The sequence below is a fragment of the Elgaria multicarinata genome, chromosome 11 (genome assembly GCF_023053635.1).
Source record: "Elgaria multicarinata webbii isolate HBS135686 ecotype San Diego chromosome 11, rElgMul1.1.pri, whole genome shotgun sequence".
In the NCBI taxonomy this organism is placed as follows: Eukaryota; Metazoa; Chordata; class Lepidosauria; order Squamata; family Anguidae; genus Elgaria; species Elgaria multicarinata.
The window spans coordinates 34302199-34327795 of NC_086181.1; the positions used below are offsets into that span (position 1 = coordinate 34302199).

The 25597-nt window shown below is 44.2% G+C and overlaps 2 protein-coding genes across 2 annotated transcripts in view; one reads left to right on the forward strand and one right to left on the reverse strand.

The window, feature by feature from the left end:
- Positions 1 to 1800: 1800 nt before the first annotated feature.
- TRIM72 (tripartite motif containing 72) lies at positions 1801 to 14813 on the reverse strand. Its single transcript, XM_063136478.1, has 7 exons — positions 14630 to 14813; positions 9656 to 10073; positions 7995 to 8090; positions 6833 to 7063; positions 5409 to 5431; positions 5092 to 5210; positions 1801 to 2630 (listed from the first exon to the last, which is right to left on the reverse strand). Exons 2-7 carry the CDS (start codon positions 10052 to 10054, stop codon positions 2059 to 2061), a joined length of 1440 nt encoding a protein of 479 aa, XP_062992548.1. The 5' UTR covers positions 10055 to 10073; positions 14630 to 14813; the 3' UTR covers positions 1801 to 2058.
- Positions 14814 to 17437: 2624 nt separating this feature from the next.
- LOC134405665 (uncharacterized) overlaps positions 17438 to 25597 on the forward strand; it is a 35314-nt gene continuing 27154 nt past the window's right edge. Inside the window, exons 1-3 of the mRNA XM_063136910.1 lie at positions 17438 to 17892; positions 19874 to 19978; positions 24054 to 24278. Coding sequence (XP_062992980.1) covers positions 17514 to 17892; positions 19874 to 19978; positions 24054 to 24278 — 709 coding nt within the window. The 5' untranslated portion in view covers positions 17438 to 17513. The remainder of the gene's footprint in view (positions 17893 to 19873; positions 19979 to 24053; positions 24279 to 25597) is intronic.

The following is a 25597-nucleotide window of genomic DNA, read 5'->3' on the forward strand; positions in this document are numbered from 1 at the left end:
CGCCTCCCTGTTTCCTGCTGGCTTTGGACTCGCAAGTGCAGGCTGTTTCCCGCCTCCACGCTAGTTTCCCCTCAGAAGTGGCTAGTGACCATTGAGGCTAGTGGGGTGAAGGGCAGGGCACTTAAGAGCAGAGAAAACAACGGAAGAACCAGACTTTCTGTGCACCAAAATACATCACAAAGAGAGCGGGGGAAGAACCGCAATTACAGTAGGACATGGTCGGCGTCATTGGAGTCCTTTGCATGCAATTCACCCCAACAGCAGACTGTAAGGTTGACATCATCTGAGTCCTTTGCATGCAATTCGCTGCAACAGCAGATTATAAGGCTGGTGTGATAAAGCTCTAAGAGTGCCCAGTAACGAGTGTGCAATGAAATGCTCATCTGATGGAGCTCTATTTAAGCCACTGCAAGAGACTTTTTTGGCTGAGACCACGGTACAAATAATTTAAATAAATGATATTATTTAAATAAATATTATTTATTTAAATAAATATTATTTACTATTTAAATAAATATTATTTAAATAAATATGCAGTTTCACCCCCACCTGCAGCCCGAAGTGGTACTGCCAGGAATAGCTTTACACTTGTTTCCATTGATTTTATAAAATTGGCCTTTAGTTGGGACATTCACTGCTTTTTCTCTGTGGGTAGATACTGCAATACTCCCTTAAAGATGTAACTCATGTGCACTTTTACACCATGAAGACTCTGTGCTTTCTACAAAAAGGAAATATGATGGGGAAAGTGACAGTGTTTCTGATTTGTTCATATTACAACCATGAGGCACAGAAAGCCAGTACAATTCAGATTATACTCTACTCCCTGAAAACACTGGTCTAGATTTTGGATGGAAAAGAAGCAATTTTATACCTTTCTACTACTGGTGTAAAGCTAGTTCTGACATCACTAGCTGTGAGTGGAACAAGCTATTGTCCCTCCCAAGAGTGAGTGGGGAAAATATTCCATTGGCTTTGAATGTTCCATAGCTGCTGACCTAGTCAGTGGTCACTTATGCTAAATAAAAATCACCGTTAGGTGACCAGGCAGAATTTTTGTTCTAGGCCCCAAATAATTAATGTACATGTAAACAAGCAGGCTAGTAACATTTTTAGACTCATTTGCAAGGCTAATATTGCATTTATATTGATCCTAGCACTTGGTTTTGGTGCAGGTTTTGTTATTTGAAGGAAATAAACACCTTTCTTTGTGGTTTATGGTCTAGCATTGTGAGAAACTGGATCCATCTACTCAGATATCCTAAATTGGCTCATACGGGCTGTGTCCCCTACATATTTTGCCTTTGGACGTGAGGCAGCTGAGCAAGTTCAGACTGGCTGATCGCCACTATTCCAGTTTGGACATGGTGGCTTCTGGGTGTTTATTAGCAGCAGTCAGCTAGCAAAGTGTATCAAACAAGATCAAACTTTGTTAACACGAAGAAGGAAATTCTGTGGTCAGTCAGGGAGAGGACAGATGTGTGAGAGGTAAATTTGCACAGACATGCTTATTTATACACAATTTATTGTGCTTCTAAGATCTGTGCTTTCAAATAGTGGATTTTTTTTTTAATGAGGATTACACAGAGAGAAATGTACAGAAGGAAGACATGTGAGTTTCGCTTAAAATGACCGGTACAGTGGAAGAGGTTGGGGAGCAGAGAGCTGACTGGGCCCGCGTCCCCCTCTTCTTTCTGAGTCTGCAGACAACCACCGACATATGTTTCAGTTTGACTTTGCAAACTACGAGGACAGAAAAAGTTTCATTTTTAAACCAACAAGATGGGCCGGGTTCCAGACTTGATGCCAGATTCTATGTTTATGCTGAGCATAGTGAGGCTTCTGTTCAAGCACATTGTATGTGGGCACAATTTGGGTGTCCTATAGGTTGTGGAGTTAAAATTGCCAGTGATTGTTGGGGACATGGGCTCAGTCTGGAGCTAGCCACACTGCAGACTTTGGGGCTTCTAAACAGGGGCTGTGGCTGGGTGTGTCTATATGCTAAGATGTGAGTGGGTGTTGTGAAGACCATCTCTCCATCCCCAGGGCAGGGGTTGATTACTGCCCTTCTCGCTCTGGAGTGTAGATGACCAAAGGCTGGCTGTTCTTGCCCTTATCGTGCCAGCAGACATCAAAGAAGGGGTAGACGGCGCCCGTAAAGCGCTCATGGAAGGCAAAGATCTGCGCCAGGTTGTCTTCGTCACTGGCATCGTAGAAGGCCAGGATGCCGTCATCGAAGCTGAGGTAGATGCCAACACGGTTGGGCTTCACCTCCAACTTCAGCGGCCGTGGGTCCTTGTGCTCCACATGGGCCTCGTAGGTCTTGCCTTCCTTGCACCCTAACAGCCAGAAGCCATTAGACGGGGTGGCGTGCAAGCGGCCCTTGCGCCCAGCTTCGGCAGAGATGAGGCCCAAGGCCCAGCGGGGTTTGTCGCTCACCGTCACCTCCCAGTAATGCTCGCCCTGGGAGAAGCTCTGGCGGGTCACCAGGCAGTTGGACTTGTCGAAGCGCTGTGGGTCATCCGTGCTCACAGCCTGCTTGTGTTCCCCACATTCCACCCGCTTGCCATCCTCTGACACCACAAGGTTGGCTTGGGCAGTGTCTGGGTCCAAGGTCAAGTTCTCCAAGGCTGGGGAGGAGGAAGAAAAAGACATAAGGGAGGGGCAGATGAATATGATGATGTGTTTCTTCTCCTTTTTTTTAAGGCAAAGATATTATTATTATTATTATTATTATTATTATTATTATTATTATTATTATTATTATTATTATTTCGTACCCACCTCTCCCTCTGGATCAAGGCGGGGAACAACATTGAACACAAAAATATAAAACACATAAAACCGATAAAAACATAAAAACATAAAACCAATACATTATTAAAATCCTAAAATCGTTTAAGACATTTTAAAATTCAACTGGGTAGGCCGGCTGGAAGAATCACAGAATCATAGAATGGCAGAGTTGGAAGGGGCCTTCAAGGCCATCGAGTCCAACCCCCTGCTCAATGCAGGAATCCACCCTAAAGCATCCCTGACAGATGGTTGTCCAGCTGCCTCTTGAAGGCCTCTAGTGTGGGAGAGCCCACAACCTCCCTAGGTAACTGATTCCACCGTCACACTGCTCTAACAGTCAGGACGTTTTTCCTTTTTCCTTTAACTTGAGCCCATTTTTCCTTGTCCTGCACTCTGGGAGGATCGAGAAGAGATCCTGGCCCTCCTCTGCGTGACAACCTTTTAAGTATTTGAAGAGTGCTATCATGTCTCCCCTCAATCTTCTCTTCTCCAGGCTAAAGAGATCCATCTTTATGGATTTTTAAATTCAGAAAGACTATTAAGCTAGCGGATCTCTCCCGGCAGGCTGTTCCACAGTCTGGGAGCAGCAGAAGAGAAGGTCCTCTGGGTAACGGTTTTGGCTAACTGAAGTAAATTCTTCCCAGAGGACCTGAGTGTGCGTGTCGGATTGTATGGGAGAAGGCGATCCCGCACGTAACCTGGACCCAAACCATGTAGGGCTTTAAAGGTAATGACCAACACTTGGTACTTTGCCCAGAAACTAATTGGCAGCCAGTGAAGTGCTTTTAATTCTGTATGGATGGAGGGACTTTCTATGTTTACTTACTTTAAAACCAAACACACTGTGGGTTGATTCAGAATCATATGACCATTTTTAAAGTGCTGTGTTAATTTCACAGTGAAATCACCAGTGATTGCTTTTCTGGACTGGATGGAGGATTTGACCAGTCCTATGGTAACTGCAAAACATCTCAGTTCCTCTGCACTGTTTTCCTAATCAATATCATACTCGCTATTGAGATAACGTGATACCCTTATATTCTGATGTAGCTCAGCAGTGCCCCCTGGTAAGCTGGCACCATGCCAGGATGCCTGAATAGGTTTATCTCACCTCCTTGTTCTCCAATATGCATCCAAAAAACATAAGCTCCTTTTTTTTTCTAGAATAGGCTAACTGATTCAAACTATGTGTGTCTTTTGAGATATAAGTGTAGAGTCATTAGGAACGTGGGTCCAGCCACTAAGTAATTTTCTGATTTTCTGGTTAGACCACTGACAGCAAAAATGAGGGCTATTGCATGATTGGACAAAAGAACAATTATCTCAGCCAAGGGGCTGGCTTTTACAGAACAGATTCCCATAAAGGAGTTTGTTCACTCCTGGAGAGTCTTTCATATATACTATCTAACTGGAGGCCAAGATGAGCTCTCTTAGACCATCCTCTCCGTAATGAACTCTGATTATGCTGTGGAACCCCAAATTCTTTTCAAGTAATGTTCAGATAACATGTAATGAGATAAGGTAGATTGGCTGTATCAATTTGATTTGGAATTAAGAACATCATAACATCAGAAGAGCCCTGCTGGATCAGACCAAGGGTCCATCTAGCCCAGCATTCTGTTCACAGACTAGCCAACCAGCTGTCAACTAGGGACCTACAAGCAGGACATGGTGCAATTCTGTGTGTATGTGTGATTGTTGCCTACGTTGGTCTCTGCCCTTCCAAATAAACTCATTCTTCATATTTGGACATTTAGCTGTGTTGTTTGAAAAGGGGGTTCTCTTCATTAAACTCTTCCTCATGTGAAAGATCGAACAGTTAGAAAACTACCACTTGTGTTTTCAGGATTTCACATTTTTGTTGAATCTTGTGTTTCTAAGTTTTGGGCAAGAAAATCCAAAGCACCTTTCTTGTTATATATTTTCCTAGGGCTGTGCTGAAGTAGAGAGGGCTCAGAAACTCCTTAAGCAACTGGACAGACTATGACCCTGTTCGGATGACAAGCTAAACCATGGTGGTTAAGCATTTTGAGCTAAACATTATGACTTAACATCTCATGTGAACCATGGCTTAGCATCTAGTGAGAACCATTCCTAACCATGGTGGCTACATAACCATGGTTGAAACACACTTGCTAACCACTTCCTGAAAAAGGGTTAGCGGCCTAACCATGGCTTAGCGTATTGTCGGAACAGACCCAATGTGTGGTGGCAGCCTTTCAGTAATTCTTTTTTCAGCGGAATCCTTGTAAAGAAAGGGTCCACCAGGAAAAGAAGTCCGAAACAGAGCTCTACCTGGCATCAGTGCACGGTACATCTTCTTCCACACCTGGAACTTGAACTCATCTGAAATGATGGGGAGCTGAATGTCCATGCGAGCGATGGGTGGGGACTCTCCAAGAATCTTCTGTAATCTACAGCAAGCAAAGGAAGGTTGGCATTGTGGGAAAGAAAGAAGAGGAGTAATACACTTGGCCACATCCCAAGACATTTGAGTGCATCTTTTTTTCTTTATAATCTTTTTAATTTCTATTTTTTAAAACAATTCAAATTTTGAAGTGGTTAAAGAGAACCAATGTTAGCTCTGAGTTTATAGAGGGACAGTTGCTTACCTGCTGGCCACTAGGCAGTATTTCTGTGAAGAAAGAAAATGGAGTTGGAGTAAAATAAAAGGAGATAGTCCTTCTATCCCATACTAAACATCGCATACCAGGAGGGAATCTACACGTCGTACTGAAGGCGCATGCATGCGCCCCCAGTACGCCCCCAAAACGATGGTGTAGACTGCAGCCCAGAAGAGACGGAGGCGGCGGCGGCTGGGGAATCTGGCCGCGTCCTTGCCGCCGCCGCCTCCCCGCTGGCCTCCTGCTGCCGAGGTAAGAGCGACCCAGGTCGGAGAGCTCGGCTTCCGCTTCCGCTGAGCTCTCCGACCCGGGTCGCTCTTACCCCGGCAGCAGGAGGCTGGCGGGGAGGCGGCGGCAGCAAGGACGCGGCCGGATTCCCCAGCCGCCTCCTCCTCCGTCTCTTCTGGGCTGCAGTCTACACCATCGTTTTGGGGGCGTACTGGGGGCGCATGCATGTGCCTTCAGTACAACATGTAGATTCCCCCCAGGTGCCCTAATGAAAAACATTAAGCCAGGAAAGGCGAGGGATACGATTGACTGAGGATGCATATATTTCAGAAAGGAGGCGGCTGGGGTGGATAAATATCTGAGCACGTTTTAGAACAGTTTAAATTCTGCAGCCCACAAATCCTTTGTGCCCTGGTTCTAATACTGCGAGCTTCATGGATCGCTCAAGAGGAATAGAAAGCAGAATGGGACATTATTTGGTTGCTGTTCAACATTTTAATTGAAGGCTTTAATTGTTTGTTTGTACAGATTACGTTCCTCCAACCTGCAAGTGATACAAAATTGTGGGGAGCTGCAAACATGACAAAGGACAAGATGTAATGTTCAAGAAGAGTCTTGATAGTGGATCAAATGAAAGTGGACAAGGAAAAGAAAGGCCAGTGTGTATGAATATTGTGGTCAAAACTGGTTGGCCTTGAGCACATTTAGAAGGGTATGAAATACCCCTCCCCATGCACACACACACACAAAAACATTTATATGTGTGTATATATTAGGGTGACCATATGAAAAGGCGGACAGGGCTTCTGAATCTTTAATAGTTGTATTGAAAGGGGAATGTCAGCAGGTGTCATTTGTATGCATGTTGCACCTGGTGAAATTCTCTCTTCATCACAACAGGTAAAGCTGCAGTAGCCCTGTCCTCTTTTTCATATGGTCATGCTACACACACACACACACACACACACACACTGTATATGTAGATATATATTGACTCATAAGCACTCTCTAATGTGATTCATAGGCATTATGAGTATGTTGTTACTTAAAAAAGTCAAATGCTGTGTTGTCACGTAACATTGTATACAAACCACTGGAGCTTAATAGTAACGTTTTGCTTAAACCTTAGCTTAGCTGAAGATGAGAAAGGTCCAGAAAGACAGGAGGAATAGGGGATGCCTCACCCTGAGAAACTCAGTCTGGGCTTCGTCCTGCACCTCCCCCAGCACAGTCTCCATCTGCTTGAGTTGGTCCAGGTAGCGGGTCATGGTCTTACGCTCATTTTGCAAGGCGTCTGTGGCCTGGTGTTGCACCCGCTCCGCCTCCCGGCCCAGAGACGCCTCCAGTGCCCCCAGGTAGGCACGCATGACACCCAGCTGCTCAGACACTTGATGCTTGAACCGAGACACTGTTTCCTGGGAAGGGAGAGGCAGACAGAGGGAAGCTGAGATCACTTCTGTACTTCTTAGCCCTGGCCTCCAGCCTTTTCTTCCCACCAAACACCTCCATCACGTTATTTTAATTTCTTTGTGTTTGACTTCTCTTATGAAATACTGGCTTGCTAATATTTCCTCCTTCCTTTCCCCCGCATTGCAAATACTGCAATGCTTAGACTGGATCAGCTTCCTCAGGAGGAGGGAGCTCTGAAAACTTAATTGTCTTCATTAACACCTGTTCATTTGCAAAGTTACAGGTTTAGAATAAATATTAAATGGCTTGCCAGTCAGGTCTTTTCTACAGGAGGCATTAATCCTGCGTCATTCCCTATTCATGGTGGTGTAGAAGTTCTTCAGACAACATTGTGATCTCCAGTTTCGCTTCTGTATCTAAAGAACACTTTCAGCAGGGATTTTTTAGAGGAGGGGAAATGCACTATTCAATTGTTAAAGTGAAAGAAACAGGTTTTTTCCGCTCTTGTGTATTTGTGCTTTTTTTCTACACCACAGTGCCATCTATAGGTTATGTAGCAAAAAAGCAGGAAAGAAGACTCCTCCGGCGTAGTGCTCAGATATCAGTTTTGCGATGAAATCGAAATAGATGCAGCAAATTAACAGCCTTATGTAGAAAACTCACTGTGGTGTTTCTCAAGATGTTATCAATAACTAGCCTTTCTAAAAACAAAATAATAAAAAAGGAAGGTTCTTTGGATGTATCTGCTCTACAGACTTGATGTAGCTTCATAGCCATTCCCTCTTCCCAGGGGACCCTGGGAATTGTAGTTCTATAGGAAGGAGTTAGTTATCTCAATCAGAATGATCAACACTTATCCCATACTACAATTCCCAAGCTTCTTTGAGGGAAAGCACCATGGCAGTTAAACTGGGGTAAAATGTATATGTGACTCACCTCCACTTCGGCTATTTGTCGGTTTAGCAGGGCGATGGTCTTCTCCTTGCGCACTTGGGCCTCTTGCAGCTGGACTTGCTGCTGGGGAAGTTGTTTCTATAATTATACCAAGAAGAAGGAAAAGTTTATAGGTCTAATTCAGAAGAGAAGATGAGGAGAGATGGTGCTGTAACTACACTTATACTATAAAACATATATGTGCCTGGCCAGTGCCTTAAACCTGAGGGCTGGGGGGTGACTTCATGGTTAAATGCCACACTTTTGGTGAAGCCAATAAATAAATACCCCCAAATGAAGACCATAGCTCTGTGGTGAAGTTGTAAACTGCCTAGAGGGCTTTGGCTATTGGGCAGTATAGAAATGAAATATATGATAATTAATAATACTTTGCATGCAGGAGGTCCCAGGTTAGGGTGACCCTATGAAAAGGGGGACAGGGCTCCTGTAGCTTTAACAGTTGCATAGAAAAGGGAATTTCAGCAGGTGTCATTTGTATATATGGAGAACCTGGTGAAATTCCCTCTTCATCACAAATGTTAAAGCTGCAGGAGCTATACTAGAGTGACCAGATTTAAAAGAGGGCAGGGCACCTGCAGCTTTCACTGTTGTGATGAAGAGGGAATTACCAGGTTCTCCATGGATACCAATGACACCTGCTGAAATTTCCTTTTCAATACAACTGTTAAAGATACAGGAGCCCTGTCCTCCTTTTCATAGGGTCACCCCAGGGTCCCAGGTTCAGTCCTTGGCTTCTCCAGGGGCTCATCTACACCAGCAGGATATTGCACTATGAAAGCAGTATGAAAGTGGTATATAAAAGGCAGGAGCCACACGACTGCTTTAGAGTGGTATTGAAGTGCACAAGTGTTTGGGCCCATGACACATCTACACCAAGCAGGATATAACACTATGAAAGCGGTATAAAAGCCGTATATGGCATTTGTCAATGATCCCCAACAGTTGTCAGTGCACTTCAATACCGCTGTAAAGCAGTAGTGTGGCTCCTGCCTTTATTATACCACTTCCATACTGCTTTCATAGTGCAATATCCTGCTTGGTGTAGATGAGCCCCAGATAGTGTTGGGAAAGACTCCTATCTGAAAACCTGGGGAACTGCTGCCGGCCAACGTAGTCAATTGGAAACTAGATGGAAGCAGTGATCTGATTTGGTGTGAGGCAGCTTCCTATATTTTTCAAGTGAGGAATCAATTTACTACCATGTCTTGGGTGAACTCCTATCTAGCGGGCTTACATCTCACTGCCTGTCTGGCACCAGGTTTGCCCATTGGAGTAATATGAAACAGGTATGCGAAATGGGGAGCTCTGATGCCAGGTTTGAAGGCCTTTGTATTTTTTAAAGCTCAACTAAAAACTTTTCTTTTTCCTAAAGCTTTTAAAACTTGATGTTGTGCAGACTTTATACTGTTAGTTTTACCCTACCCTGTGCCTGCTTACCCTACCCTGTGCCTGTTTGCCTTCTCTTCCCCTCCTTATTGTTTTACTATGATTTTATTAGATTGTAAGCCTATGCGGCAGGGTCTTGCTATTTACTGTTTTACTCTGTACAGCACCATGTACATTGATGGTGCTATATAAATAAATAAATAATAATAATAATAATAATAATAATAATAATAATAATAATAATAATTGAGACCTACCTTCATCCTCTGGTGGGCCTCGGCAGCAGTGATGATGTTGTGTCCCTTGTGCTTGCCCAGGGAAGCACACACCCCACAGATGACTTGGCGGTCCTGCTCACAGTAGACGCTCAGGGGGTCCAGGTGCTCCTCGCAGGTGTCGCGGGGGACCTGCCGGAAACACTCTACGAGGTGCTCCATCTGCTGGTTGATGCGCAGCTGCTCCACCTTGGTGAGGGCCTGGCAGGTGGGGCACGAGGTGGCCTTGCCGTCCTCTTCCTTGGGCACGTTGGACAGGCAAGCCTGGCAGAAGGTGTGCCCACATTCCGTCGTCACGGGAGACTGGAACAGCTTGAGGCAGATTGGGCAGCTGAGGTCCTGGTGCATGCCCTGCATGAGGCGCTGCTTGGAGCTCGACATGGCGGCTGAGGGCCAAAAGCTGAGGGGACCAAACGTACTGATCTTAATATTCTGAACCAATATCCCAAAAATTTCAGCTGGGTGTTGTTGTCTTTTAATTGATGCTTTTAATCCTGCTTGATTTTATCACTCTGTGGGGCTGCTGCTTCTGTTATTTTTTAACCATTGAGTTTTATTATTTGCAGGGCTCATTTATACTGTTGCTTGTGATTGTGTGAGCCACCCTGAGAGTTTAAAAACCGAAGCGTGGTGCAGAAGTATTTCAAACAAAGCAAATATTGAAAATTGTCTCTGGGGGGATGTTAAGCAATAGAAAACCAGTTTTACTTATTTAATTAGAAGGTTTCTACTCTGCCTTTTGATCAAATGACGGCCAGCAATTTGGATGGCTTTAAAAGGGAGTTGGATAGGCTGACCCTATGAAAAGGAGGACAGGGCTCCTGTATCTTTGACAGTTGTATTGAAAAGGAAATTTCAGCAGGTGTCATTTGTATATAGGGAGAAGCTGGTGAAATCTCCTCTTCATCACAACAGTTAAAGCTGCAAGTGCCCTGCCCTCTTTTAAATCTGTTCACTCTAGTATAGTTCCTACATCTTTAACTGTTGTAAATTCTGAGAGTGCCTTGGACTGCAGGAAGATCAAACCACTCCATACTTCAGGAAATAAAGCCAGACTGTTCACTTGAGGGAATGATATTAAAAGCAAAACTGAAGTACTTTGGCCACATAATGAGAAGACAGGATACCCTGGAGAAGATGCTGATGCTAGGGAAAGTGGAAGGTAAAAGGAAGAGGGGCCGACCAAGGGCAAGATGGATAGATGATATTCTTGAGGTGACAGACTTGACCTTGGGGTTGCTGGGGGTGGCGATGGCCGACAGAAAGCTCTGGAGCGGGCTGGTCTATGAAGTCACGAAGAGTCGGAAGCGACTGAACGAATAAACAACAACTGTTGTGATGAAGAGGGAATTTCACCAGGTTCTCCATATATACAAATGGTACCTGTTGAAATTTCCTTTTCAATACAACTGTTAAACAACTGTCCTCCTTTTCATATGTCAGCCTAGAGTTGGATAAATTCCTGGAAGGGAAGGCTATCAATGGCTACTAGCCCAGATGGTTGTGTGCTATCTCCAGTATCCAAGGCAGTAAGCCTGTGTGCACCAGTTGCTGGGGAACATGGGAGGGAGGGTGCTGTTGCACCATGTCCTGCTTTGTTGGTCCCTGGTTGATAGTTGGTTGGCCACTGTGTGAACAGAGTGCTGGACTAGATGGACCGTTGGTCTGATCCACCATGGATCTTCTTATGTTCTTATGATCCTCACAACCACGTGACCTAGCAGCCCTTAATCCCCAGGCTAATGGATGGGGCCAGAGTGTCCTTTCCTGTTGCTCCTACAGTATGAGGACAACTGGTATTTGGAGCTGAGTGAAGAGTTCTTTCTGCCAGGGAGGGGGAAGCAAGATCCTTGCAGCTGCTTCTCCCTTGGCTGATGCATGGGGCCAGGTTTGACTCCCCCTTGCCCTGATGTTCTTTCCTGGGAGGCTCGGGCTCTTGGTCCCCTGGTGGATGGCAGCGTCCCAGGGCACCTGCCCATTCAGAAGTTCTCACGATGCAGGCCACTGCAGGGATAGGACAACAAGAGCCAGTTTGGTGCCTGACGTGGAAAATCCAAATAGCACACATTTCCTTGCCACTGCTAGAAAACCAGGGTACGAAATCCAGGGGGAAGTCCTCCTTCACAAAGTCCCATTGAAATGAATGCGATCTCCCATACATTTCAGTGTGGCTTCATGCTGGAGAACATCCTGAAAGGTTTTGCCCCCATGAGCCAGATCTTCACGGCACCCCAAATCCAGCAGCACAAGGATTTTGTCTCATAGAGTAGGCCCATCGGTGAACCAGTGTGCTTCTGCAGGGATCCAGATGGAGTTTATGGCCTGTGAGGGTGAAGAATCTCTCACTCCCAATACCTCCTAAACCAATCTGCCCAGCCAAAAATCACATTGGGAGAGGTGATTTTCTTGCTTTCATCCTTTCCTCCTCTGTGCAATCACACTCAGAACTGACCGAGTTTGACCTATTGCAAGTAGGAGAAGAATGTTACACCCCCAATGCAGCTGCTACGCTCTCTGTTGGGCATGGTGACAAACACCCTATAAATAGTTCAGAAGGGAAAACCCGATGTGCAGCCAGAAGAGTGATGCCTGCCTACCTCTTTCTGTCTCTTCTGTCTGTGCGTTACATGGTTGTGTTTCACTGTAACTTGCCTTTATGGATCTCTGCAGTGTTAGCTATAAAGTTTTTTGCATTATTCTGCATTGCACGAAATTGCAAATTCTGCACAATGTAGTTTACATCAGCAGCTCAGCCTTTTCGGAATTGGGACCAGCCTTTATTCATATCCTGCCCTTCTTTCACAAAGTTCAGGGCAGCACGCACAGTCTTTCAATCCCAATAACAATGTGAGTTAGATTAGACTAAGCGGTAGGGAGTGTGTCAAGGTCACCCAATGAGCTTCATGGCTGAATGGGTATTTGAAACTGGGTCTTCTCAGTCCTAATCTGGCACTAACCACTGCACCACACTGCCTCTCAATCCCAATCTAAAGCCATTTGTAATTTTGGTTTTGGTTGGGTGTGTGTTTTTGGCAATATATCTTTCCTTCTCTATTTTAAGAATAACCATATACAAAGGAGGATGGAACTCGTGCACCATTAACAATTGTTGAGTTTTTGAGATCCCAAAAGGTGGTGGGGTGCATTTATGATATGTTATGTGATTATGGAAATCTAGATAAGTATAACTTGGAATTATAAGCAATGTATGTTTGTTGTTGTCTTTTTCCTTATGTGGTAATTATATTATGTGATTGTATTTTAAGATGTGAAATTATTAATAAAAATTATTATAAAATAAAATAAAATATTAAATTAGAAATATTATAAGGTTATTCAATCTATGTATTATGATTTAATTTTTATTTCTTTTTGTTACTATATTATTGTATTATTGTATTGATGTATGTTAAGTTCAATAAAAATATTTTTTTAAAAAAACAATTGTTGAGTTAAGGAGCACCAGCCGCTGTAGTAAAGTGGGTTTCATCTTTTTGAGTTTTAAAAGTATTCAAATGTTCTCACATATCTAGCAATCAGTGCATCTTAGATTATATGTGCACCAGATTTTAGTTTTCTGTCTGTTTTGAAACTAACCTTAGGGTGACCATATGAAAAGGAGGACAGGGCTCCTGCATCTTTAACAGTTACATAGAAAAGGGAATTTCAGCAGGTGTCATTTGTATATATGGAGAACCTGGTGAAATTCCCTCTTCATCACAAATGTTAAAGCTGCAGGAGCTATACTAGAGTGAGCAAATTTAAAAGAGGGCAGGGCACCTGCATCTTTAACTGTGGTGATGAAGAGGAAATTTCACCAGGTTCCCCATATATACAAATGACACCTGCTGAAATTCCCTTTTCTATGCAACTGTTAAAGATACAGGAGCCCTGTCCTCCTTTTCATATGGTCACCCTAAATTATAAACCTTTATCACATCCCATATGTGGCACCTTCTAAGGGAGACATGGAGCCCACCAAAACCTCTTTGTCTACATTCTCCAGAAATCAAGTATCAGATCCAACTTTAAGCCAGGTACGTTACCCCAGCTCCATATTCCTTCAACCCAAGAGAAGACTGTTAAAGATTCAGGAGCCCTGTCCTCTTTTCCATATGGTCATCCTATTAGGCTAACCTAGCAGTTTTGAATGACTGAGTGCAACGTTATGCACATTTATTTGGCAGTTTGGTCCACTGAGTTCTGCAGAACTTACTTCTGAGTAAACATGCCTAGAGCTGTGTTGTCAGTGGATTAACCGAAATAGTTTTAATTGATTAATAAGCAGTAAAATTAACCAAATTAGATAATTTAACCAAAAATTAACTAAAAAATTTTAGTTAACAAAAATTTAACCAAAATTAACCAAATTAGTTTAAATTGATTAGTTTCCACCTAAGCCTTAGGATCTAAAGGTAGGGGGCAGGTTGGAGAGAAAATCCTCATTTTCTCTCCACCTCCCTGCTTTTCATGCTACAGCCAAACTGACCAGCGGTGCTAGTTTGTCAGGTCTCCTGCTACACTGCAACCTCAGGCATCTGCCTCCTATTTGATCTGCTCATTGCCATAGGTGAAATTGTGCTTACAAAGGAGGCACAGCAATAAATATAGGTGTTAATGTTCGATAGATCTGTCCTGGCTACAGAATATAGTCCTATTGCAGCCACTTCTCAGGGCAGGCCGTTGTGTCATCTGGCCCCGCTGAACTTTTAACGCTGGCCTTTCTTCCCAAGAAGACGCTCCCTCCACAATCCCTGTCACTCCCCCGTGCATTTGAAGAGCTTGGAACACCCATCGGGATCTTTTAAAAATTCTGTCGAACCTACCCTTGAAACACCAGCCTGACCCTCCCACCATTTGAGAGGCACCTGCAGCATGGTTAAAAAGGCATAAAGCATGAACCTAGAAGCAAAAGGAAACAAAGAAAATGAAATGAGATGGGAAGAAAAACCTTACTATATCAGATGACTGTTCAAGGGAGGCAGCAGCGTTTCAGACAGCGAGCAGCTGAAGATCAGATCGGTACCAAGGAGACACTGACCATCCCGGGACCGGCACCAAAGCCAAGTGAATGACTCTTGGTCCTGCTCCCGGATTTCCTATATATAGCTCAATAATGCGCCATAATTCTGGGAAGGCTAGGATGTCCTCCCGTTTTGAGCATGTGTCTCTGGAGGAGGCTGATACGGGGGAGGAGTTCTCACCCACACAAGAGAATCCATTTCAATATCTTGGACCCTTGACGGAGCTTTCTTACCAGGCCCTACAGAGTCCTCTAGGGGCAAATGCTTGTCATTGTTTTGTGAAAGTCATAACTTCTACTTATTTCCATGAGTGGACAGTCCCTAGTTGAATTCTTGAGTGCTTGCAGCAGCTGAAGGCCAGAGTGGAGAGAAGGAAACTCTCAGGTATCCAATTTCCCGGCAAAGGATATCGTAGAGTGATGGGCTTCTCATAATTATTTCAGGCATGGTGGGGGGGTGTTTTGGGAATAGGCGGAGGGAATTGAGTGGGTAGTACAGTGCATGGCGTGGGAGATGACACTGGATCTTCTGGATGGTACATTGAGTGGGTGGCACTAGGGATGAACTTGGTTTCCAGGAGAATATGAGTTGGCAAGCCTGCACCTTAGAGGCTCACATGATTGAATGCTCATCCATTCAAAAAAAAATATTAAAATTAAAAATTAAAAAGCCCTGCACAGAAAAATCTAGCATGTCAGGGAGAAGAATTCTAGCCCAGGGATCCCTCGGGTATGTTAGTTTTCTATGTGTGAGATACATGGCACTCTTCTTCCAAGGAGCTCAGGGTGGCATATCTACATTGATTCCTATGTGTGGGGAGATACTGAACAGAAAAAGCCACCCTGTAGCAAAGAGCTGAAGACCTGCAGTAGAAAAGTCAAGGACTTACTGTGACTTTTACTGTCCTCATTCAGGTGCTACACGGGGGCGGGGGAATGTTCTCAGGCATAAGGTGACCTCTCATTGATCACCGGAAGCTGCAGGAGGGGACCGGCGAGTCGCCGGAAAGCTCACGGTGTCTGCCTTTGTGTAAATAACTTGGTGCCACAACGCAACAGCGATACCATGGGGTTTGGTGGTGAAGTGCTGCCAATTTGGCACAGTGAACACAGCCTCATTGGATGTAGTGGTTTACAGCAAACTGAGCGAGTAGAGTCCTCCTGGGTTCTGCCCTCTGTTCTGGAGAGAAAGGGGAATAATGTTTTGATAACAGAGGCTGGAAACGAAATGATTCCTAGTTCGGTAATGTTTAATAAACATACTTGATGAGGGCAAAGGAGGAGTCAGTGTGTGTGTGTGTGTGTGTGTGTGTGCAAGCAAGCTTCCGTGTGTGTCTATAATGGGCAAACAGGAAGAGGTACAGGTGCAGCTGGGAGCATCCATTGAAGTCACCCATTATTATAACACTTTCCTCATTTGGAGACTGATTTCATTTTCCATCTCAATATCACCCTGAACATTCTGGCCTAAAGGACAATAGCATGTTCCTAGTACTAAACTTAATGTTGATGCCTGGTATTGTCACCCACAGCAGTTTTCTAGTCTGCCTGACACTGTGCCCTCTTTGAGGTACAGATATCTTTTCCAGTACATCCTTCTCTATTCTTCCGATAGAGTTTATATCCAGAGATGACTGTATCCTAGTGGTTCTCTCCATTCCACCAGATTTCCGTAATGCCCACTATATCTAGGCAATGATCTGTGGATTGAGCAATAAATGTTTGGAGTTGGGGAAAAATTCTCCCATTTTGGCTTGGAGGCTTATAGCGTTTGTGTAGAAACACCTATAGGCTCCTGCGGCATTTAGGCCTCTTTGATTGGCTATCATGTTTCACCATATGGCCTATTTCCTCCCCATCTCTATTTGGGCAATCAGAAATGTTTTCATCATCATTTCTGAAATCAACCTCATTCTCATAAGCAGCTGAACAAACGTTCCTTCCTTTGCCAGCAATGCTTCCTCACCCCTCCCTCAGGCTACGTTTTACTCTCCCCGTCTCGTTCTTCTTTCGGTTTTGTTTCCACGCCCACTCCGCCTTGACTGACAGCCAACCTATAGCTCCGCTTCAGCTCAACTTCCCGGCCTCGGATCTGAAGCTTTGAAGTGACCACGTGTCCGCTGACAGCAGCCATGGGAAGAGATCAGTTTTTATGGGGCTTGGGAGGCACGGACGGACGGAGAAGTCGGCTTCTGCCAGTTCATTTGCACACACCTACATCTGGATCGAACCTGTTGGCATTGATAGTAATAGCAGTACTGTCCATTGAGCACCGGCCACATGGAATATTTTGCCCATGAAAAGTATGATTTCCAACTCACTCCAACATGCAAATGAGCTCCTTCATGGTTTGGCATGCTGGGCTCAGACGAGTGGTTTGCTTTCACCCCCAGATAAAGAATGCTCTTTTCTCTACCACTTTACCTTTATAATAATGATAGTTAAATTGGTGTTTTAGTTTTCAAAAGGCACCACACAGGCTACAGCTTTGCACCACAATTCTTCCTGTGGAAATGAAGCCTCAGGTAGTAAATGCTTTCAGGGAGTACACCAGACGCAGCATAGATTGCTCTGCTGCCAGGAAAAAGGAATTGCTTCAGTGACTCATTTATCAAGCGTCATTGAAGCAATGCCCTTCTCCTGGCAAGAAGGCAAGACAGCCTGGAGAACATCCGGGTATTTTGCTTGTAATAAGGAAACTTGCACCAAAGAGAGGCTTTCTTTTAATAGTTGCACAGCTCTGCAGGAGTATATACCACTCCATGTGTATACTCTTTGGGGTATGCTTAAATTAAAGTGTGAACAAGTCACACCAAGATGTTCCCTGGGGAAGTGGAAGCATCTGAGAAACAAGAGCTTTGGAAATCAGACTTGGGAGAGAGCAGTCAGAGCACTGCAGAAGAAAATGAAAACGTGGAAAAGGAGAGAATCAAAGCTGTCTTAGATAAACTAGGTTGTCAAGACTTCGAGACACTGAAGTCCCGTATACTCGCCTCTTCTTATGAGAAAAAGAACATCCCCGAGATCTTCAGGATTGAACTAAAGGAAACAAATACCTCCTCTGAGCTGGTTGATCTCTTGGTGCAACAATATGGGAAACGAACTATGATGGTGCTTGTGGAAATTCTACGTAAAATGCGCCGCGCTGACTTGGCTGATGATTTGAAGAAACTGAAACTTCATGGGAGGCGTCCAGGTAAGTCAGTGAGGAAACAGAGGAGGGAACAGCTCCAAGAGGCTCTGTGTGGAGACTGCAATTAGGTCAAAAGGAAATTGCATCACTAGATATTGAGAGTGTTTCTGGCTGGAGGCCTCGGGGCACTATCAATCAAAAGTTGATGGCCACCAACTTCCATAGTTTTAAAAGGGGATAGGACAGATTCACGGTGCATAAAGCTATACATAGAGTGGCCATATGAAAAGGAGGACAGGGCTCCTGTATCTTTAACAGTTGCATAGAAAAGGGAATTTCAGCAGGTGTCATTTGTATGAATGCAGCACCTGGTGGAATCCCCTCTTCATCACAAAAGTTAAAGCTGCAGGAGCTATACTAGAGTGACCAGATTTAAAAGAGGGCAGGGCACCTGCAGCTTTCACTGTTGTGATGAAGAGGGGATTTCTCCAAACTGCCTTGAGTCCCAGTACTGGGGAAAATGCAGGATATAAAGATGATGATGTAACCATAACATACTATTTGCAGGGCTTTAGTAATGCATACTCAACCACTGCGGCACACACACCCCGCCCGCACACCATATGGGAATAATGGCACACTCTATTTACATCGGCAATATTTTTGCATGAAATAAGATAATGCCTGAGATGGGGAAGGATAATTGCATGTTTTCCCGCTTCCGGGAGCGTCGCTCATGGGGCACACACGACGGACGTTTCCCGCAAGTAAAGCAGAGCTGTTGCAGGGGGACATGTGCTCCTGTGACGGCAGTTCTGAAGGAGTATAGGGAGAAGGGGGTGAGACTAGAGAAATGGGTATGGGGCACAGAATTATTAATTTTAAATAACTCCTCAGAGATGCTCACCAGCACAGATACACAGCATTACAAGAGAGGGATAGGTACTGTGCTGAAAATCCGCTTCTGTGCATCAATATGTTTGTGTTAAAAAAAAAATAGACATGGTCGACGCCAAAACAAGCTGATAACCAATCAAAAAATGTGCCAAAAACAGCAGACATCCACTACCACACATGTCTCAAACTGTTAAAGATACAGAAGCCCTTTTTCTTCTTTTCATATGGTCACCCTACCCCACCCCAAAGCAGCTGTAGACAGCATAACATACAATTTGTTAGGATCATTGACAGTCGTAGAATAGTGAGCTAGCAAAGGGTGCTATTGTAGTTAGCATGTTGGACTGACGTGGGGGGTTGGACACCTGGCTTTACATCCCTGATTAGCAGAAATGGTACTGCTGAGAGATGTCTATAGTCCCTGTGCTGTGTAACCCATCGCTGTGAAGAACCCAGGGGAGACAGCTAGGGCCATTTCAGGCTGATCTCAAGCCATGCCTTTTCCCACTTTTCCAGATGAACCAAATTTTGTCTGCAGCTACCTGGAGGGCATCCTGGGAAACTTGCAGTTCTACGTGAGCTGGAGGGAGAATAAACTGAAACCTCTCCGCTCTTTGGGATATTGTGGAAGTTTAAAACAGGCTGCTGTGATGTTGTCAACGGTTGTTTTTTCAACTTTTTTCAACTCCATTTTAAATTTTGTAGCCAGGATTTCAGGGATTTTAAAATGCAAACCTGCACATGCTCTGTTTTTTCTTTCTCTCTGAGATGGTAGTGGATGGCAAAATGTTTTTGTTTTTGTTTTGCTCTGACATAATAGAAGGAATATTAAAGCATGGAATGGAGGTGGGTGCAGATAAGAGAAGAGACATGTGGGGTTCACCATCCCAGCCAGTCAGCGTGTTCTCTTAAGGCAGACGCCACTCCAGGTCTCTGTCCTTGGACATAGCGGGCCCACCTCATCATACGGCATTGGTGGGAAACCAAAATGGGGGAGGGGGCATCTGCATGACCACCTTTCCCAGACCTCCATGGGCTGAGTGATGTCAGGAAGCAGCACTGGGCAGGGCTACGGTGGCCTTATTTCGGAAACCAAAAAGGGCCGTTTCAGGCTGATCTCAAAAAATGCCTTTTCCTACTTTCACAGTTTGGACTAATCCTTTACACTTCGGAGATGCGATCACCCTGAGAGACTTCTCGTTGCACAGGAACTGGACAAGGAATGAACGGAGGGCATTCTACAGCAAACAGCGTGAGTTCCCCATCAAGGAGGGCTTCGAAAATATTCCCAAAGAGCTGCTAGAGGAAGCAGATGTCTCTGAGCTAAGTGACCTGTTGATCAGCTTCTACAAGGAGGATTATGCTGTTGAGGTGGCCAGTGGAGTGCTGGAAGCCATGGACCACAAGCAGGAGGCAGAGGAGCTCTGTGGTCTTTGTAGAATCAGTAAAGCATGGGGAGCACCAGCACTTAGATGGGAGGCAGATGGGATAAGCAGGTTGAGCCAGGTCATTTAATTGTGGTCATGGGACTGGATGGAAGAGAGCTTTCTTTGCTGGGGTTGACTGCATCAGAAATCTTTCTTCCACTGAAAGTCTGCCTTGGCAAAATGGAGGGGAGGACTCTAAAAATGGTAACTTTTCTTTCTCCATCAGTCCATCACCTTCTTCCTCTCATCCTCCTGGAACCAGCTTTGCTGAGCATTGGTCTGTTCCCTTTGGGGAGGAGCCCAATTAGAAGCACTCTTTGTTGAGTGTAAATAAATAGAAGGAATAGTAAGAAAACCTGGAATGGTTAGAAATGGAATAACAATGTCTGGACTCTGGGAATGGATAGTGCAATTGCACAATAAAAGCCTCTCTTTGAAGCACCCCCCTCTCCAACTGCCCCCTTCACTGAACATTGAGAATTTCTAACTCGCTTTTTTTGGACGGGAATGCAATAGAAGCTTATGCTATCTTTATTATAATTCACTTACTTCCAAGTTGAACAGGGTGAATGGTGAGGAAGCCAACATAGAAGGTTTATATTAGATTTCCTCCCGATAGAATTCCTGTTGTGATTTCTGCATGGGATGTCATTAACTAAGTGCCGCAGCAAGGACAACTACTGAGAAACTATGTAGTCATTAAAGACGAGCCACAGAATCTCAAGCTCCCTGAAGTTCTCCAAATCTTGAAGTGCATCCCAACTCGAGTCTGTATCAGATTGCGAGCTGCCCCATTTTCACATGAATATCTCTGTGTATTTTTGTGCATATTTTCCCAAATGTACACATCAATTATGCACATATTTGAAATGTATGTGTTCTTCTCCCAATGTGTAAAATGGATTTGTGCACATTTTTCAGAAGTATGCATTTTTTCAAATGTATGCATGCTGTCAAATGCATTTTTGGGGGGACCAGGAATCACATTGCGCACTTGGAAATGTATGGACGTTGACCTCAGATTGCATCCAAGGTTGTGTTGGGCCTGAAGGTGCAAACTGAGTACACCCTGATGAAAAATTAATTGAAATGAAGTTTTCTTACAGTCATGCCCCCTAGCTATCTATGCTCTATTTTGCGAATTTTAAATATGTTGATTGCTGTTATTTTGGAGTCTGTATACGTATGACTCCATCACAGTGTTGCATAAATATGCCAATTCCAAGTGCAACAGAGTCCAATTTTGGTACACTTGAGAAAGATCACAGACGAAGTGTTGGGCTGAAAGATTTTATTCTCGAGAATAAGGTGACTTCCTGGCGCTCCCGCTGCTAAATCAGGGTCATACCGCGCCAGAGCGAAACAATAGCATATATACATCCAGGTGTTACACATCATTAACCCACATCTTATTGGTCTGCATCACGTGTCACGTCACCCAGGTATGCGCTGTCACATACATACAGTGGTCAGAAGGAGAATTGCAGCCAAAAAATACCTGGCCGCCGCCATTACCACGTGCGCTGTTTACCTGCTCCCAGGTGTCCTTTGCATTGCATACCTGTACATACCTGCACGTAGCCCTTTTCCTAATAAGGTGGCATATCCAGGAAAATAGCTGTAGGGATTCAGCTGGATTCAACTGGTCAGTGTTATCTGAAACTGACCTGAGCTGTCAACAAGGCTAATAATTGGGGTTGAGAATGTGCCTAGTGACATTTACCTAAAGCTGAATGGGGCTGGAAAGGAGGAAGAATACCTGCCCACCGCGGCCATCATTCCAGCACACACTCCCTTAAAACATTCCAGGTATTTATCCCTGCCAATATTGTGCAATGTTGGATCCTTATGGCCAATTTCTGTGTGTTTAAATCACGCCATTTGCAAGGGCTATTGGTGTGCAGTAGAGCAAGACTTGTTTTGCAAGCCTGTGTAATTGACCGTGAGGCTCAGCAAGTACTGCCTGGGAGGCTAAAAAAATAACAGAGATAAGACAGGGCAAGGCTCTTGCCTAAAAGTGAAAGTATGTAGCTAGTTGATCTTTTTGGAGAGCTGCCAAACCGCAACTGATATGAAATTGAAACAACAGAAGGGACAGTTCCTGGGACTTATAGGAAAAGGAAATGGATGTGTTTCGGGGCTTGAGGTCCATTGAGGCGAGTTTATACAACAACAATAAAGCATTTTTAAGTCATACTTTTTATAAAATGGCAGGTACTAGCAATGTTAAATTTCTCCTGACCCCCCTGCAACCCATATTTCCTTTGGGGCCTGTCTTCTATCTCTCTTCTGTGATGGAGTGCATGACTCATGACACTGTGGTTATTTCTCCAGCTAATGTACGTGGGTTGGATGCCGTGTTATTGCCACTGCTTTGTCTCTCTTGCCAGTACCACTGATATAATAGAAAGGGCCTACAGAGCAGTGAATAGAGGGTTGTAGCTGGACTAAGGAGTCATGGGCTGAAACCACAATGTGATTGGCCCTTGGCCACCCAGTGAACTTCACGGCTGAGCAAGGATCATTCAGAGGATGGCTAGGAAGAGAAAATGGTGGGCACAGCCATCCCAAGACATTTTTCTCCCCGAATTGGATCTGAAATGCCACTCTCCCCCTGCCAATAAACGCTTTCAAATGTTTGTTGTACCATGTAGACACCAATTGAGGCCGTCCTCTGTTATGGCCTTGTGTGGCAGCCTGAAGCAGACTGCTTCCCTCTGCTTCATTGCAGGGCCAGCCTTGATGGAGTGAGAAAACTGTGTGCCAAAATGAGCTTTCTGTAAGAAGGGTGGGCAGAAACGGAACGGGCAACAAACATACTTTGTTGGGCTCTCTGGTTCATTCTAGCTATTTAGGACCCTAAGGTCACTTCAAAAATGGTAGGTTTTTGTATGTCTGCAGTTAATCAGTGGAAATTGAGATTACTTGGTATTACAGATTACTTGGTATCCCTGCTCAAGGGATTTCTTGTGTCTTGATTTGTGTTGGAGACACTTCCATGCACCTATCTGTGAATTCTTACTTGTTCTTCGGTTCTGGGAGGACTGAAAACACACTGAAGGTAAGCTCTCCTCCTTCTATTAGTGGGATTAGAGTATAGATACTGTTCTTTAGATTAGGATTTTAGTTTCAGTTTTTTTCAGCTTCTTTGCTATTCTCTTGTATTTCTCTCCCTTTGGTTTTGCGATTTGTTTTGTCGGATAGTTAGTTATTGGCGAAGAGGAAAAGGTTGTATACCTCTTTGGATTAATCCATCTGAAATCACTGTATTCTTACTATTGACCTGGAAATAATAATAACTTCATTTTAGTTCTTGACTCTTCTGAAAGAGTCAGAACTTTTATGTATTGTAAGTAGTTTATTTATTGATTTTTATTATGATTATGTTTTATGTAATACTGCTTTTGTGGTGACTGTTTGGTCTACGACTGCATGACTTTAATATTAATTCCAGCTGTTTGGACAATTTGGAGAGCTAGTTGTGAGAAGGATTTTCCTCTTGAGAGGCCTTCTGCAACCTATGCCCTCCAGATGTTGTGGCCCAGAACATCCAGAATTTCTGGTTATTGGCCATGCTGACTGGAGCTGATGGGGTTTGCAGTCAAAAATAACCCGAGGGCGCCAGATTTGGAAAGGCTGCAGATTCTGACCATTGTGCTTTGCTTCCCCTGCCTACAGGTCTTCACGTGTTTTTATTCCCTATGGCTTGTGGAGACAATTTTTCAACCACTGTTGATAAGTTGTCTGCTGAAACAAGGAGTAAGTTCAGGAACCTGCTGGCTTTGTTTCGAGTAGCTAGTGTTGGGCTGTGACAAAAGAGCATGCAGGACCATTCCCAGATCCCATGAATCGTAAAGTTTAAGAACAGTTATTAATGTTATCTGATTTTCTTGTCAACAGAGTATTTTATTGAAATGCATCAGGAGGAATTGATTCATCGAGTCTCCAGGCTTGACGCGGTCTTACGACGCCTCCCAGTTGAGCATTCCCAGATAATGGAGGGCTCTGACCAGCAGAAAATGAAAGAGTTGTACAAACTGGTGCCAAAGTGGGACTGGAAGCAGAAGGTTCATCTTTACACAGTCCTGAAGAAAACAAACGGACCCCTTATTGCAGAACTTGAGGGTGAGTTGATGGCAGAAAAATAACTTCCTTGACTTGAGAACTCCTGACTGACCCAAGGGATCCACACCTGATTTTCCTGCCTGGTTGCACCTAGCTTCTAATTGAGTTTTTAATTGATGCACTCCTGCTGTAGAAGGCCCCAAAGTGATATTTACTCATTATGTGAGAGAGAGAGAAAAGTCAATGACTGTCTTTAAATGATGCTGTCAGTGTGCAGTGTAGTAGTGTATCATATATTATAGATGTATCTGCTGCCTGATTAATCAATTCAATGATAGTTGGCAGCCCCATGCAAAAAAGGCTTAGTTACCTTGGCCAAGGGATGATATTCCCTCTGTGATTTTGTGCTTATCAGTGGGGCAGGAACTTGAAGCAACTCACAGACAAGAGGCAGACTGCCCCACCCATAGTAGAGCTGTACCTACATGCTGCTCTCATGCTGTCATGGAAACTTGGCCAAGGGCAGAAGCACATAGGCAGATGTTCCATAGGCTGTAATGAGAGACTAAAAGGGATGGAAAACCTGGGCTGGGGATGTGTGCCAATGTCCACTACCCTCTTTCTTGAGGAGAGATTGTGGGGCCACCCATTTTTCCCCAAGCACAGGCAGGTCTACATGCATGTTTGAGAACTAGAAGAGCTCAGGAGTTAATAACTAGAAGATAAACAAAAATCTGGTCTCAATAACAGCTCAGTGTTCCCATAATCTGTTAGTGAAAATCATAACAGGATAGAACTGGGGATACAATAATAATAATATATTTATTTATTTCTTACCCGCCTCTCCCTTTGGATCGAGGCAGGGAACAACATTAGTACAACAATACAATATAAATCAAATACATAAAATTAATTAATTAAAAGAGCATATAAAACCAATACAAAATAACCTTCAACACATCTTTAAAAATTCTTGGTTTAACATTCATCTGGGTAGGCCTGCCAGAAAAGGCTAGTCTTTAAAGGCTAGACTTGCTTCCAGCTTCGCCATGGGGATTGACATCCTCATGGCAAATTTTACACACACATTCCAACCATACTAGTAGGACCCTGCGTATGAGTTGGGGCCATCATGAAGCAAGTATCCGCCCTCCCAATGTACTTCAGTACCTGAGGAAACTGTCATCATCTCATGCAGCATGGTTTTCTAGACCAACCATTTTGACTTATTAAGGTTTTCACCTGTGGTAGTATCATCATTAGTAGAAAATCAGGAAACTAGACCATCTGTCTGGGGTGAGATACCTGTGTTGTCCAGCCCACCTGTATTCACCAGGACAGAAGGGATTAAAGAAGAAGTGTCATAAAAGGTGTTCTGC

Excerpts from the sequence above, each read along its gene's own strand:
- TRIM72 (XM_063136478.1), bottom strand. The coding sequence starts at position 10,054 with ATGTCGAGCTCCAAGCAGCGCCTCATGCAGGGCATGCACCAGGACCTC. Across the intron at positions 5,211-5,408 it reads TACTGCCTAGTGGCCAGCAG|ATTACAGAAGATTCTTGGAG; the intron begins GTAAGCAACTGT and ends TGCTTGCTGTAG. Across the intron at positions 2,631-5,091 it reads GTACCGTGCACTGATGCCAG|CCTTGGAGAACTTGACCTTG; the intron begins GTAGAGCTCTGT and ends CCTCCTCCCCAG.